Source organism: Mytilus galloprovincialis, chromosome 4, assembly GCF_965363235.1.
Source record: "Mytilus galloprovincialis chromosome 4, xbMytGall1.hap1.1, whole genome shotgun sequence".
Lineage (NCBI taxonomy): Eukaryota > Metazoa > Mollusca > Bivalvia > Mytilida > Mytilidae > Mytilus > Mytilus galloprovincialis.
Window position 1 is genome coordinate 4,678,356 of NC_134841.1, and position 16,881 is coordinate 4,695,236.

Here is a 16,881-nt window from a genome sequence, read left to right on the forward strand (position 1 = left end):
ATGCAAATGTTTTAATCGATTTACTAGTTAGAGATTATGATCAGTCTCTCCTTACATAAAAATAGTAAGTGAGGCTGCGCCTCAGGGTGTATGAATTTTCAACAACAGTGTAAAATTCTGTACACCCCTGATTACACCAAGATAACTAATAATACCCCCTTGGCCAAGTTGGGATACAAAAATTAACAGATCTGACATAAGTGTGCAAGGAATTGAGAAAAATTAAAGTGAAACAAATCACTGTTAGAAAGATGAGAAGAGTTGTATTCATAATCTCAAATCAGAAAAAATAAGCTTAACACATTTGTCTATGTACAGACATCTAGGTTAATAAATTGGCAAAACAATTACTTATATATTGCAATTCGATATTATTGTACTCATCATGGTCACAGTTTCAAATTTCAAGCTTTATCTTTACATTTTATCAACCAAAGAAATAACAACAACAAAAAATTTGTAAGAGTTCCGCTGAACCAGAGTGTCTCGCCTACTTTTGCTGTAAATCACAGGCTCAACAAAAATGAGGAAAAAAATCAATAAAAATATTCCTCTTGATACTATCTTTTGATCGTAAGAAGCTTCTGTCCAAGTTTGGTAAAAATCCAGGATAGTTTATGAATCTAATAAATGTTTTAAAAACTTTAACTGCAGACTGTATGTAATGTTAACTGGGAGAAAACCTAAGTCCATTTAAAAGTAAAATACGTAAAAAATGAATTTATCTTTTTACAAAATTTATTTCGGGATATTATCTTATGATCATAAATAAGTTTCTGTCCAAGTTTGGTACAATTAAGAAAGTTATTAAAATTTTAAAAACTTTAACCACAGAGTGAATGTAATGTTTCCCCGCAGAAAAACTAAGTCCATTTATAAGTAAATACGGACAAAATGGAATTTTATTTTTACAAAATTTACTTCTGGATACTATCTTATGATCATAAACAAGCTTCTGTCCAAGTTTGGTAGAAATCCAGTATAGTTTAAGAAAGTTATTAAAATTTCAAAAACTTTAACCACAGAGTGAATATTTGTGGACGCTGCAGCCGACAACGGAATGTAGGATCGCTTAGTCTCGCTTTTTCGACTAAAGTCAAAAGCTCGACAATAACTCTGGGACCAAAATATAAAATAACCAAATAAATTTAAGATCTTAGTCTCTCAAAACTTACCTGTAAATGGCTGTTTTGGCCTCATTTCTATGTTCATACATTTATATGTATGAATACTATTGCTCTCGCTCTACTAATTAATTATAAGATCAACTTATATTACAAATAAAATAAACCTGATTGCATATTTGTTATTATCCAGTTTTTACATGTTTTATAAATGTCTTTTCTTTGAAACAAATACATCAATTTTTTACATCTTATTTTCTTGATAATGTAAAGCAGAAAATATCATTTATTGTGCTACCTGTCCCACTTGTAATCAAAACTACATACATGTAGGTCAAACCAATAGACTAACTGATAGAGAAAGAGTTCATAAACAACAGATAAAGGACCCATCAATAAGAAATTCTCCATGTTCCAAACACTTTGACCAATGTGGAAAGGTACAATTTAAAATATATTCCTTATTTAAGATGTGAACATAAGATTAAATACGTGTGAAGCCAAGGAACACTATTTTATAGAAAAGTATAAGCCGACTCTAAATAGGAAGTGAAATTCGGTTTGAAATTAGAGTCCGTAAAATATACAAACTACCACATGACGTTACTAATAGGAAACGTCAGAAGTCGTTACTATCAATGATAGATAACATTTCTGTCTGAGATGAACCGTAGGAGATGCGGTGAAAGTGCTAACAGAAACAATGTTCGATTTATGATGAGATTTTTTGTGTTAATTATTTTTAAACTATATTTTCTGTACCAAGGACTTTTGATTTATCAAAATATATATGTCTTAGATACTTATATATGTATGCAGGACAATAAGACATATAATACCAGATATCATGAATACAGTAGATACATTGTATGTACATGTAGTTCTTAGGAAGAAAATCTTTAAATAATATATACATGATAAATGTGGGCCCTTTTGTATTAAGAAGTGGTTTTTACAAAAAAAATATTTGTTATAACATGAAATGTACCCCTCATTAAAAGGATAGTCATTACATTGAGGAGTTACACCTCATTAGAGGGGTTGTTCCCACCCTGATGTAAACTGCATTTATCTTTTTACAGATGCACATTTTTGTATGTAGTACATGTACCTGTTAATTGTCTTAAATACATAATGAGTAAGTGTGACAAACATGTAAACAGAATTATAATATCTTTATAAACAGATAAAATATAAAAAAGAAGATGTGGTATGATTGCCAATGAGACAACTATCCACAAAAGTGTAAAGACCAAAATGAAACAGACATTAACAACTATAGGTCACTGTAATGCCTTCAACAATGAGCAAAGCCCATACATAGTCAGCTATAACACATGTGGAACACTCAAAAGCAAATAATAATGACATTTATGAATTGATTCCTCTGAAGTGCTTTTATTTTATTTTTTACTTTCTTTCATCAGTAACTCTCAAAACATACATATTTCTAAAATCATATAGTTTGAACTATTACAACTGCTTAGTTGTCCAACAAAAAGAGGCGTAAAGGTATCGTGTTTAGAAGAAAGAATGTATTGTCTTATAATTTTACTATTTTTAGGGACACCACAACAGATCTATGAAAATTATCAATATTGTTCATCAGCAATTGGAGCTATCTTGGCTATAATTTTAACTTCTGAACTAACCAGATCCTGATGGTCCTGGAGATATTGTTGAAGAGGCCATGCTAAATCTGTTTACTGCTGCTTAAAATGGATATGAATATAAATTTGTTGACGACTTGACAGGAAACAAAGACTCTCGAACTATCTCGTTCAGAGCGAGATTTGGATTTGATAATAGTACTCGACAGCAAAGTATCACTATGACGTCCACATAGCTTACCATCTTCATTCATAGACTCACCAGATTTTGGGCTCTATTTTTTTGTTTCATTTCCGTATTCTCTAAATTTCTGTTTGTTTTCCTCTGATATGTAGTCTTTTCACATAAATCTCTACTCGTCAAGTTTTGATTTTACATTTTCGACATTCTCCCGATTTCATAATTAACTTTATATTCAAAGTTGAGCTTGGCCTATTTCGGCCCCGTTTATTTACAGTCCAAACTCTCAGATTTAGTTTATCAAAATTTGGGGACAGTATTTTTAACCATGTTCCAGCCGAAATCAAGGATTTGTATAGTGATTTGTCTCACTAATATACAAGTCAGCCTTGCCAAAGCTAAAGCATTTTCACAGGGTTATGTAACTGCGTACACAATTATCTAATTGATTAATTGAAATTCAAGTAATGATAGTAGACAGTGAATTAGATTTACATCAATAATTTTAAAGACATATTTATGATGCTAATTATAACATAGGTTCTACTTTTTGGCCTTGGGTGTTTTCTCTCAGCCGCCGTCAGGGACAGTTTCTATACTAAGTTAACTATACTTTAGTATAGAAAGTCCCTGAGCCGCTGCCAACTGACTTAAAAAAATCATCCTTGCTTCACTTTTACTTTTCTCAACTTGCATTACTGTAACGTTGTAAATAGTACACGGTGTCATACCCTAATGAAAGTTAAATCAAAAGCCAATAACGATAGAAGTCATAATAAGACACAAAAAGTTAACAGTTTCAACCCAAACATCGGCGGCAAACAGAGGTGGATTTAGGGAGTGGCCCATTCCGGGGACCGATTCCCTTTTTTGTTAGACTTAGGGAATCACAGAAGCATGACTGGAGTGGGTTTCGTTCAAAGCAGTCAGTGGGCCCCTACTTATGAAAATTGACAATGTCCACAGTTTTCAAGGAGTATACGTAAAATTCTGTTCTATCACCCGGATCTCGGCAATGTTCTTGTAATATATAATATGATTTCTTTTTCATATGATATGATTTAGAATGATAATACTTATAATAATTACTATTATTATTGAGATAAAAGCAATATACAAACGGCTATATCACTGATAAATTTTAGAAACTTAGCTAAATACAATCTAAAAAATAGCAATGGCATGTGTCTTTTACCTCAAATGACTTAACTCAAGAATGAGAATAATAGCAATGTGAAACCAGCTTATTTCAAATAGGATTCTTTAATTTTGAATTCATATGAATACTTATTACTTAATCTGGCAAAGAATTCCAGTTTTTAATACCATTAACGTGAAAATAAAGAAGAAGATTCTACACCTTTGACAGTTGCCAAACATCAAAGGTGTAGAACCTTCTTTAATTCTCCAAATTATAACATAACATATTTACGCAGTTGTTCTAGTTTTTCTATTCGAGAAATTTCTTGAAAAAAAATGAAAATATATCGTGAAAAATCAGTAAAACACGATTCAGAGGATTTTGTTTCCCTCGTAGTTACAAACATTCAGTAATCCCAATTTTTCAATTCGTTAAACCGTAATTCGTTTTCTCTGTATCTGTATCTGTATGTTACACAGTGCATGGTCCGATCGCAGATACATGCGCACTGGCAGTAGAGCTGGTTGCATGGTTAGTCCAACCGTGAAACCTTCAACTGTCTTTTGGCATACAATATATTCTCTTCCAGATGGTTCCACTGCACTATTGTTTTTTTTTTTTGGGGGGGGGGGGAGGGGGGAAGAGTTCTTTCCAATGACTGTTTTGCATTCAATCAATTTGTATGATCTGCTATTTCTGGTTTCTTGTCTTTCTACTACACTAGTATATATATATATATATATATACAAAAAAAGTTTCTTTTCAAGCGGTGTACAGAATTATATATTAAAAATTAAATACACAAAAAGAGTTTTAAAAGAATGCTGCTTTTAAAACTCTTTTTGTGTATTTAATTTTTAATATATATATATATATATATATTGGAAATCACTAAAGTTTTTTGCATTGACTTGACGTTTGTTTCTGATTTCTTGTAAGTAGTCATAGTGCGGTGACAGAAGTGTAAAAAGACGTCTAGATCGCGAGTTTAATCTCCCCAAATAACACACGGCTAAAAATGGTCTTAACGTAAAGACAAATATGTCTTCTTTAGTTTTTGCCCTGTCGTCAGAATTTTGTACGGTCACATTTTTCTAAAAAGTCGTTTTTATGACTGGTAGTATATTGGAGAGTTTCAACCCCCCTTTTTCAAAATGAAAAATGTGTATGTTTGCTTACATTTAATTGAAATAGTTTTTCCTGAAGCTATTCTTATATGTCAAAATATTCTATTCGGTATTTTATTTCCTTCTAATCAATAAAATTTGCGAAGTTTAGACTATTTTTAAAAAATTGAGGTAATTTTAATTGCAAATTCAGACTCAAACTTTAGTTTCTTCTTCATAGTATTAATAAAAAATATCCCATAATATTTTAAGCATACAGTATCTAATAAAACTAATAAGTGATAAAAATTTCGGAACCAAAATATGAAAAAAAACCTTAAGAAATCAATGGAAAAAGAATGGAGTAAAAATCTTCAATTTCAACACGGAACTCAATCACTTGCCTTCCGTCACATTTTGTGTATTAGTCGATAATTTGCTCTCAAATGATATATGAAATAACTACCTTTTTCGCTATTATATACACATATTTTCAATTAAAGTGCACTGATATATGCCACATAATTTGTTTGTATATGTTTATATTCTATTTTTTTTTCGTTATAAAACATCAAATATACTTTGTCAGAAAAGTCTTATTGTAAAATCAAAATAATTGACGGATAGTTTCAGTAAATATTCCGTGATATGCCAAGTCCTTTGCATCTTGCTCCATTAAGTCCAAAGAAAAGACAAAAGTCTTTAAATTTTATGCAGTGCATAATGTGCCAAAAAAAAACTCGATTGAAATTTTGAGTCAATTTACCAGTTTAGGGAAGTCGATTTGTGTATCTGCATTGCATAAAAGATTGGATGAGGTGAACATCAAGATGTTTAATTCATGCCATATCTGTTAATTTAAAGAACTCCGTGCAGGCAGTTTATCATCGTTCATACTACAAAACTTAAACAAGTAAACATATGTGTTCCCCCTTTTAGAAGCTTCTAGTCTGATATTTAATGACGACATACAATTATCTGACTGTTTTAAATTGTCCCTCAGTTTCGGGTATTTGTACACGTTCTAGAATGCAGTCGTTCAAATGGAGCGCTTGTATATTTTGTTGCAACAAAACATTTTAGAAAGATAAAAAATTCTTCAAGTTTGAATCAGATGAGCGTATTAAAAATGTTTCATCCGTGTCAGATAAAGTTAAAGTTGAAATAGTTTCCCGTCCATCTTTTAAACTTCAAGCACTCTGTCATTTTGGTTGCATTACAAATTATTTGCTAAAAACGAAATAAAAAAAATCCAAACCCGTGGAAGCAGATATCTCAGAACACGATACTACTTTTACTATTTTTATTTTGGCTATTGACAACGATTTATTGGTCATTCCTCATGACACCGTTACTTGATAAATATAGATCATTTCTTCCGGCTGATTCTAATTTAAAATATTCTACATGTAAAATGCAGTCTAAACTCATTCATTTCTGTAGAAATTCAGTTGTCAAACAACTTTAACAAGTTCAAGGCAAATATAACGTAATATTTAGTAGCAAAATAACTATTTATGATGCCATATAAGCTTCTAGTCAATTGAAAACTGACATCAAAATCTCAATGTCAACTGTAATAGATACAAATAACGGATAGATATTTCATTCCGCTGCAAGTTTACTTAGAAAAGACATCGAAACTCTAAAGAGACTACCCAACTTCGGATGAATTGTCTCTTCCTTCTTAATTCAGTCAATGCCTTCGTAGTTATTGCAATTCATTCTATGGTTACTCAATGAAACTGCATACAGCCAAGATTTTTCTCAGGAAATGGCACCAGAGAAATTGTGGAAATGCAATTGTTGAGGCAATCGTTTTTGTTTTACTCCTTTTCATTTAGGATTGGCTTTACAAATGTACCATGAGTTTGGTTCAAAACACCTTGTTGAAACATTGCGTGCCAAAGGATTTTATGTTTCTTAAAGTAAAGTGCGACGCTATCTAATGTGTTGCCAACCATGAAATTGAGCGAATTCAAGATAGTGTGTACGTCTCGTATAATGTTTCCCCAGCATCTTTGCAGACAAGCATATGGATGTCATCACACCTTCCTAACCCCCTTTTAGATCTCTGTTAAATCTTGGATGAATTGATAGCCTAGGGATGGTTTGAAGCTGGTATTTTTTAGGAACAAATGTCTTTGGACTTCCTACAATATCTTTTTCTGTACTTGTAAAGAAAAACTCAAAATAACGTGTTCGCTTTCAGCAGAATTTTTCATTTGCAGACCTATTGCCATGAGTGAAATGTGTAGAAATATTAAAACACGTCTTGTGACGGTTGATGAAAATGAAGATGATGGAGATAACGGTTGATTTGGTATAAAGCTTGTTGCACTGGTACACATGGTTCAAGCCCCGAGGTTAGGGGAGTGTTGGCGTGCCCTTAAAAAAGTTAAACCCCGCCACTATCTGTATGTATCTGTTTCAAGTCACGAGACGGTACTGCAGTGTTTGTCGTTTGTTTCTCTATACTATATTTGTTTCTTTCTTACTTATTTTGTACATTAATCATGTTAATCAGGCCGTTAGATTTTTGTTTGTTTTACATTATTCATTTTGGGAATTAAAGACTATGCAGTATGAATTTTACTCATTGTTGAAGCCCGTACGGGACCTATAATTGTTTTATGTCTCATTTGGTCTCATTTGTAGAGTTGTCTCATTTGCAATCATATGACATCTTCTTTTTTTATATGGAATACTTTTGAAGTTTGTAGTACGTTGCAAGGGAAAAAGGGGGGGATATAGTTACAAAACCTATAATGTAATAGACATTAACCAGAGTTAAATACACAATTACAAAAGATAATACTATGGTAGCAGTAATAATTGTGAAAAAAACCAAAAGCAACGAGTAGTCTATAAAAAACCTGAAGTATTCGCAAATTCAATATGAGGTCATATTTGACTGTAGTGTTCAATGGCTTTGGTTTGATACCTCACCCACTATGATAGTTTAAAAAATAATTTTAAAGTATTGTCCTGCATGACACTTGATTTTTACCTGAAATTGATATTTTTCATAAGGTTAAGGTGCTCTAAACATTTTATAGGTTGAAAACTTGATTTTTGAAGTTTTATTTATAAAACGTCGTTTTAAGAATTTTTTTGATAAAAAAATCTCAATGATTAAGGTTTATGTATAATAACAAACATTACTTAAGACAAAACAGTATCATTTGTATTTAGGTAGAGTTTAGAAATAGAAAAAAATGCCAAAATTGAAACCCTCCCAAATTTTCACAGATTTTTACATATGACCTTTGACCTCAATTTAAAAAAAATGTGACCATATCAAGTCCTGACGACAGGCATATTATTATAGTACACGATTTCCTCTTTCCAATGATATATTATGTAGGTGTGTGTTCGGTGGGGAGATTAAATTTAAAAAAATCTGCCTTCAGTCACCGCACTATCAGTTGGATCAATAGCCGGCACTAATCCCTCAACCTATTTGTACAGCACCGTATTCTAGTACGGATCTTACAATGGCTAAGTAGGCTAGTTTTGTGCACTCTTGGGGGCACTGGAGTAAGTTTCTTCTCAGGAACCCTAGTGTACAACTTGCCTTGCTTGTTGTATTCCCTATGTGACTGGTCCGTTTTAGGTCATCATATATATAAAGACCTAGGTAAGAATTTTTTTGTACTTGGTCTAGTATGTGGTTGTCTAGTTGGTGTACTGGATGCCTTGATTTTTGTTTGAAGCTCATTATAAAGCATTTTTTTGCATTAAATTTCATTCCCCAATTTAGTGCCCATACTTAAGATCTTCTTGGGGGATTTGATGGTCTTTTGTGTTGTTAATTTCTCGTTAGAGACTGCAGTCGTCTGAAAATAAACGAACTTGAGATAAGTGCTTGTATAATACTTCTTTGTCTGGTGCTCCTGTTTTATCTCCATATGTATCTAGTCGATGTCTTGGTAGTTGAAATCTCCAGCGATAATAATATGTTTAGGTTTTCCTGTATTTTTTTTCTAGTGATACATGTAGTTTAAGATGATTGTTTTGACTTTCATGTTTGTATGAGGCATGTAATATGATGCGATGAAAAGGTCTTTGCTGCTTTTTCAATTTAATTTAACCATTCAATTTCGGTCCAATGAATTTAGTTGAAATGAGATCTTCATGTATTCATAAGAATAGTCAACCCCAAGAGTTCCTCCATCTAGATTTTAAAGTTATTTCTAAGGAAGAAATAACTTTATTTTGAATAACCTGGAGTCTGTTTCACAAAAAAAATTACGACTAAGATTGATCTTATAATAAGTAAAAAACTGTATACTGAATTGTTCATGACTTACGACCAATCTTAATTAGTTTTTTTTTGTGAAACCGACTCCTGAAGCTTGTCTTTAAGTTTATTTTTGATAAACCAATCCTTCAGTTTCGATCACAGGCACTTGTCTCAGAAACTTTCTTTCCTATGTACCTTAATATATTAATTCTGAGATAAGTGCCTGTGGTTTCGATGCACTTTGATATTAGTTGCAAAGCAGCGAGTTGTTTCAGGTCGGTCCTTAACGTACAGAGAGCGTGACACTCTCCCTTTTCCTGCATGTTGTCTATTTATTTAAAAAATCAAACGTGTGTAAATCAAACAAGTTAAACTCTTGTTTTATATTATGTTTAGGCTTTCAGAAACTATTGTTTTCGTTTTGATTTGTGTTTGGTAACTTTCATTCGTTTCGTCAAGTTCCCATGGTTATTTAAGAAATCATCATGCACTATGCATATTTCCATTTTAACATGGGTAGGCATTATATTTGTCGATATTTTACACTGAGCGTTAGAACACAGCTTTGTTTACCGTCGTAATAAGGACGTCATATTAGAATATTCCCAAGGGTTTACACTTGTAACTGGCGACGGACCTTTCCCTATATTTAAATTAAAAATTAAATTTCAAAAAAATAAACATTCAAAGAACGAAACGATGAAAACTGCACATTATGTTTAGAATTTTTAAAGTTTGAATAAATATCTTAAGTAATTTTAGACAATTTTTATTATTTGGTGAAATCTTATTTCCGCGGCGGCCAAAATTTAGAATGTTGATATTTTAAAACTGTGACCCAAAAATTATATAAAAATAAAGTTTGAAAACTTTTTATAATTTTGAATTGTTAAGTGTTACACGGACCCTTAAAGTCTGAATATAATATACTATATTCTGTCCAATTTTAAAAAAGAGATTTCCGAATATTGTAATATGCTTCTCCGATTCTTTACAGGCAAAACGCAGACGTTGACAAGTTACTGTATAACACTTTGATTGCCTAGTGCGTTTCCGGTTAACAGTTGGGACGTTAGAAAATTGTAAACAGAACAGAAGAAGGGATATGTACAATGTAGCTTCAATACGAAGAACAAAATGAGTTTTGGGTAAGATGATTCAAGCAAAATTCAATTTAATTATAAATAGGTGGTCGTTAAAAGTTCTGAAAAATTTGTGGAATTTTGCAACCATAAATTGTCAACTATCTGAAGCACTTATAAATTTATTCAACGAGTGGTCTACCCCGCAGTGCATTATGCAAGGCGATTTGGACTTTGTTGCCACAACATCTCAGTAGCGCAAGTTCTAATTATACGTGCAAGAGAAGAACAAAAATTTGCTTCTCAGATCTTCCATTATAGGAGACAATAAAATAAACTTATATTCCATAAGTGGATATCATATAAACAGACAATAAATTGCAGGGATAAATCAACTATCGTAATATAAAAAGCAGAAACCCAACCATACTGTTTAATGTGTACTTGAAAAATATTCTGAAATGCTAAGGCTACATCCTGCACTGCATCAACCTTGGATACAATAGGTAGCTGGACGTCATAAATCACACAGTATTTTCAAAATCCTCCAAAACCATAGCTGCATTTGAAATTGTGTGAAATATTATGGGGATTGGGGTCAAATAGTTTCATTGAGGTCCAATAGTTGGAAACTATTAACCCGTCAAATAGTTCAACACTTGCAATTTAAAAAATAGTCAAAATGTTATACATGTATTGTGTACTTATTTTATATCATGTATATACATTGTAGAAAATGATAACTGAGATATAATAAATGTAGGTGTTATACATTTTGTACCACCATTGTTTTTTCCCTAATAGCGAGTCATTGTTCCCATTTGAAGAAAAAATGTGCAGAATTTATCTTTGTTTCAAATAATAATATAAGAAACACTTTGCACAAGTAAAAATTTATCATGTGTAGTAAAACATACAAAATTTCGTATAACATTTAAAGTTTCATTGCATACAAGAAAATAGCCATAACTATTGGAAGTTAACCTATAAAATGTTCATGTGTACAAGCTTGAGTAACCATGTAAAAAGCATAATAACAAAAGTACTGTACTCCTCATGTTTCCAAAATATTCTATCATAGAAACACCAAATAAAAAAGAATGGTGCTTTGAAACACTCAAGATGTATGTTAATTTCTCGTACATTTTTAATGTTTTTATACTGCATTTTAATGTAGGATAAATTTCCTACAACAGTTAGTTAACTGTCAAATTCTAGGGATTATTATTTTTTCTACTGTTTTTTAGCTCACCTGGCCCGAAGGGCCAAGTGAGCTTTTCCCATCACTTGGCGTCCGTCGTCGTCGTCCGTCGTCGTTAACTTTTACAAAAATCTTCTCCTCTGAAACTACTGGGCCAAATTAAACCAAACTTGGCCACAATCATCATTGGGGTATCTAGTTTAAAAAATGTGTGGCGTGACCCGGCCAACCAACCAAGATGGCCGCCATGGCTAAAAATAGAACATAGGGGTAAAATGCAGTTTTTGGCTTATAACTCAAAAACCAAAGCATTTAGAGCAAATCTGACATGGGTAAAATTGTTTATCAGGTCAAGATCTTTCTGCATACAAATTTTCAGATGAATCCGACAACCCGTTGTTGGGTTGCTGCCCCTGAATTGGTAATTTTAGGGATTTTTTGCTGTTTTTGGTTATTATCTTGAATATTATTATAGATAGAGATAAACTGTGAACAGCAATAATGTTCAGCAAAGTTAGATTTACAAATAAGTCAATAGGACCAAAATGGTCAGTTGACCCCTTTAGGAGTTATTGCCCTTTATAGTCAAATTTTAACCATTTTTTCGTAAATCTTAGTAATCTTTTACAAAAATCTTCTCCTCTGAAACTACTGGGCCAAATGAAACCAAACTTGGCCACAATCATCATTGGGGTATCTAGTTTAAAAACTGTGTGGCGTGACCCAGCCAACCAACCAAGATGGCCGCCATGGCTAAAAATAGAACATAGGGGTAAAATGCAGTTTTTGGCTTATAACTCAAAAACCAAAGCATTTAGAGCAAATTTGACGTGGGTAAAATTGTTTATCAGGTCAAGATCTTTCTGCCCTCGAATTTTCAGATGAATCCGACAACCCGTTGTTGGGTTGCTGCCCCTGAATTGTTAATTTTAGGGAATTTTTGCTGTTTTTGGTTATTATCTAGAATATTATTATAGATAGAGATAAACTGTAAACAGCAATAATGTTCAGCAAAGTTAGATTTACAAATAAGTCAACATGACCAAAATGGTCAGTTGACCCCTTTAGGAGTTATTGACCTTTATAGTCAATTTTTAACCATTTTTCGTAAATCTTAGAAATCTTTTACAAAAATCTTCTCCTCTGAAACTACTGGGCCAAATTAAAGCAAACTTGGCCACAATCATCTTTGGGGTATCTTATTGAAAAAAATGTGTCCGGTGACCCGGCCATCCAACCAAAATGGCTGCCACGGCTAAAAATAGAACATAGGGGTAAAATGCAGTTTTTGGCTTATAACTAAAAACCGAAGCATTTAGAGAAAATCTGACAAGGTTAAATTGTCTATCAGGTCAAGATCTATCTGCCCTGATATTTTCAGACAAAACAGACACCCTGTTGTTGGGTTGCTGCCCCAGAATTAGTAATTTTAAGGAAATTTTGCAGTTTTTGGTTATTATCTTGAATATTATAATAGATACAGATAAACTGTAAACAGCAATAATGTTCAGCAAAGTAAGATCTACAAATAAGTCAAATGACCAAAATTGTCAATTGACCCCTTAAGGAGTTATTGCCCTTTATAGTTAATTTTTAGCATTTTTCATAAATTTTTGTAAATTTTTAGAAAATATTTTCCACTGTAATTACTGGGCCAAGTTCATTATAGATAGAGATAATTGTAGCAACAAGAATGTTCAGTAAAGTAAGATCTACAAACACATCACCATCACAAAAACACAATTATGTCATGAATTTATCTGTGTCCATTGTTTAATATGCACATAGACCAAGGTGAGCGACACAGGCTCTTGAGAGCCTCTAGTTGTATTAACTATTCGCCTGTGATGTACTATGATTTGGTGGTATTGGGCATCAATATTATATAATAATAATTCTAGCTCAAAAGGTTGAATCATACACTAAAAAAACACTGTTAAACTAACTCGGCTCAGTGTTCTCCCCAGACATTTCATTTACCATCCTGATCAAAAGAGAAATTGGAAAAAAACATCTAATTCTTTTTTTTAAAAGTTACAGCATCACATCCATAACATAATCTACAATAAAACTAATTCAGATAGCACCTCATTCAAGAAATTAACCATCACATCACCATGATGCTAAAAGGCCCAGGGGAGAACACTGAGTCATTGAGTGCTATTTGTAACTGACACAAAAGATAAAATGCAAATGAATATTCCTTCTGCATATAAAACTTTGGAAATCTTCTTGTGTAGTAGTTTCTATTGATTCGGAAATACCCATTATACTGTTAAAAGCCTGTTATCTCTCTTGATTTTATTGTTAGTATGAGTACATGTTACTGGTTGGATAGAAGGAGATTTGTAGTCTATAAAAAAGGGACAGTATCCCAACACAAAATAAGGCAAAGCACTTCTTAACATGCTTAAGGCCAACATTAGTTCTTCAACAATAGACAAGTGTCTATTCAAGGCTCAAAAAGAAAATAAGAGGTGTTCATGTAAATATAAGGCTTTATAATCTTGACACTGCCATATAAATTCTGTTTGTGTCTGTCCCAAACTAAGGAACCTTTAATCTAGTGATAATTGTAGGTGTCTGTCTGCTATAAATGTTTTTATGCCAGGGCCGCATTGGAGTGTTAAAGTGTTACCCTTGTTATGCCCTCGCTGTAGCAGAGGGGGCATTAAATGTTACCTCTGTCCCTCAGTCTTTACATCCTGAATAAATTTCAATTCTTTAACAAATGATGTCCAAACTTGCATATAACATTATAAAGGGACATAATTGATGCAACAGAAATTTGTTCAAACTTTACTTGGTCTAAGAAGATCTGTGTACATGGGTACCCCTATAATATGAAATAAAATTGTCCTCTTTTTAGTATGAAAAATGCAAGAAATTTTGTGGATCAAAAATTAAAATAGGAGATGGACAAGTAAATTATGTAAAAGTTGTTGAAATTTGTGTTTTTGGTTTTTAATAAATTGATCCAAAGGGATGATCAGACAAACAGACACCCTAATTTCTAAAGACCCCATCTTTGTTATGCAGGGGTAAAATTATAAACAGTTGGATTAAATTTGGTTGTAAAATTTGAATTAAATTTTTATTATTGAATTTGGTTCTGTAGTAGAGTTGGTTTAAGAAAAAGAGACATTTAGATCTAAATATTAAAGGAATGAAAGGAAATAATAAAGAGGTGAGATAAACCTGTTATCTACTGATATAAAACAAGAGTTAATGAAATGTTGTAAATCTAAAATACCTTTGTTTATTGACAATTACCTGCTAACTTTAAATTGTCAAGGTACTATAACTGATAACTATCTAACAACTTTTGATTGAACAATTATCTATTTGTAACAAGTTTTCCGTAATATGCCAATTGTTTCCCTAACCTTATAAGATCTTAGAAATAGAAGAATGCTTTTTTGATGACATTTTTTTATAAACTGCACAGTATGAAATACTTGAAGAAATGTGTTTTAGATTCAAATATTCATATATTCATTGGTTGTTTGGCAGTCTTTATTTTTATCATGTATATTTATGGATTAACTAATTTAACTATACTCTATAAAATATTTAAAACTTTTTTCATGAAAAAACAAAATTCATTGTTCATTGATGTCACTTGTAGTTTGATGTCTGTGCCACTTCCACCAATCCTTACTCATGAAACAATGTGAGCCTGGAGAGGACCACTTCCTATATGATAGGCAGTGGCAACAATGTGACCCTGGAGGGGACCACTTCCTATATGATAGGCAGTGGCAACAATGTGACCCTAGAAGGGACCACTTCCTATATGATAGGCAGTGGTGGATTCAGAGGGGGTCTGGGGTTGGAACCCCCCTTTTTTTAGCTCACCTCGCCCAAAGGACCAAGTGAGCTTTTCTCATCACTTGGCGTCCATTGTCTGTCGTCGTTAACTTTTACAAAAATCTTCTCCTCTGAAACTACTAGGCCAAATTAAACCAAACTTGGCCACAATCATCATTTGGGTATTTAGTTTAAAAATGTGTCCGGTGACCCAACCAACCAACCAAGATGGCCACCATGGCTAAAAATAGAACATAAGGGGTAAAATGCAGTTTTTGGCTTATAACTCAAAAACCAAAGCATTTAGAGCAAAAGAGGTAAAATTGTTAATCAGGTCAAGATCTATCTGCCCTGAAATTTTCAGATGAATCGGACAACCCGTTGTTAGGTTGCTGCTCCTGAATTGGTAATTTTAAGGAAATTTTGCTGTTTTTTGTTAGTATCTTTAATATTATTATAGATAGAGATAAACTGTAAACAGAGATCTATCTGCCCTGGAATTTTCAGATGAATCGGATAACCGGTTGTTAAGTTGCTGCCCCTGAATTGGTAATTTTAAGGAAATTTCACCGTTTTTGGGGAAGACGGCTTCAAGCCGTCAATCCTCAATGGGGTTGACCAGAGTGACATTCCCTCACATCATTCATTTTGTTTTTATAGTGTGGAAAATCCCCCAACAAATCTTACTGAGAATGGTGAGATGGGGAGACACAAATGAATAAATTGACTATAAACACTTTTTTACACATTTCCATTCTGTTTCTCTCGAAATTATCGTATAATGAGCTCTCCTTTACACTATTTACGTTTTTTTTACAATCCGGAAAAATCAGTATGACGAGATATGCTAAATATATCCAACCTACATTATATTTTATAGTGACGTCATTGTTGGAATGCCACACTACACAAAAGCAGGGATATCCTTCACTGGTTATTTAAATCATTCTCAAAGATTGTGCACTTATTAAAAAATAGTATTTGTTAAATTTAAACATAATGATGTTTGCTGTAGATGATTCAAACATCAACATGCAATACTTTAATTTGTAGGTCAACAACTTTTAAAGTAAACAGGAAGTCCGAGGGTCTACATGAGATCGGGGAGAGAAACGATCTTTTCCATTTTTTTCTGTAAAACTCTGTTTTGAGAATCTTCCTCCAATTCAGGAGAACCTCAATTTATAAGCTAATTATCCACTAAAATAAACACCTAAAATGTGACATTTAGTATATGATAAGTAGTCTTCCATTAAAACTAAATTTTGTGTACCAACATAATCATTGTAATAGTTACAAAAAAAATTACAAATGTTGCATTTTGTAGTTTAAACCTATTTATTCATGAAATTTTACAAATATTTCAAAATGTAGGATTTG

General features: G+C 32.5%; 2 protein-coding genes across 5 annotated transcripts in view; one reads left to right on the top strand and one right to left on the bottom strand.

Annotated features, from left to right (window-relative positions):
• LOC143071169 (aryl hydrocarbon receptor nuclear translocator homolog) overlaps window positions 1-2,932 on the bottom strand; it is a 34,939-nt gene extending 32,007 nt beyond the window's left edge. For both annotated transcript variants that reach the window (XM_076245314.1, XM_076245313.1), the window contains exon 1: window positions 2,777-2,932. In XM_076245314.1, the coding sequence (XP_076101429.1) occupies window positions 2,777-2,816 (40 nt within the window). In that variant the 5' untranslated portion in view covers window positions 2,817-2,932. The remainder of the gene's footprint in view (window positions 1-2,776) is intronic.
• Window positions 2,933-10,417: 7,485 nt separating this feature from the next.
• The window catches only part of LOC143071172 (homer protein homolog 1-like), a 72,265-nt gene continuing 65,801 nt past the window's right edge, over window positions 10,418-16,881 (top strand). Inside the window, exon 1 of one of the 3 annotated variants that reach the window (XM_076245323.1) lies at window positions 10,418-10,556. In XM_076245323.1, the coding sequence (XP_076101438.1) occupies window positions 10,546-10,556 (11 nt within the window). In that variant the 5' untranslated portion in view covers window positions 10,418-10,545. The remainder of the gene's footprint in view (window positions 10,557-16,881) is intronic. The other 2 variants (XM_076245315.1, XM_076245316.1) reach the window with 2 other exon arrangements.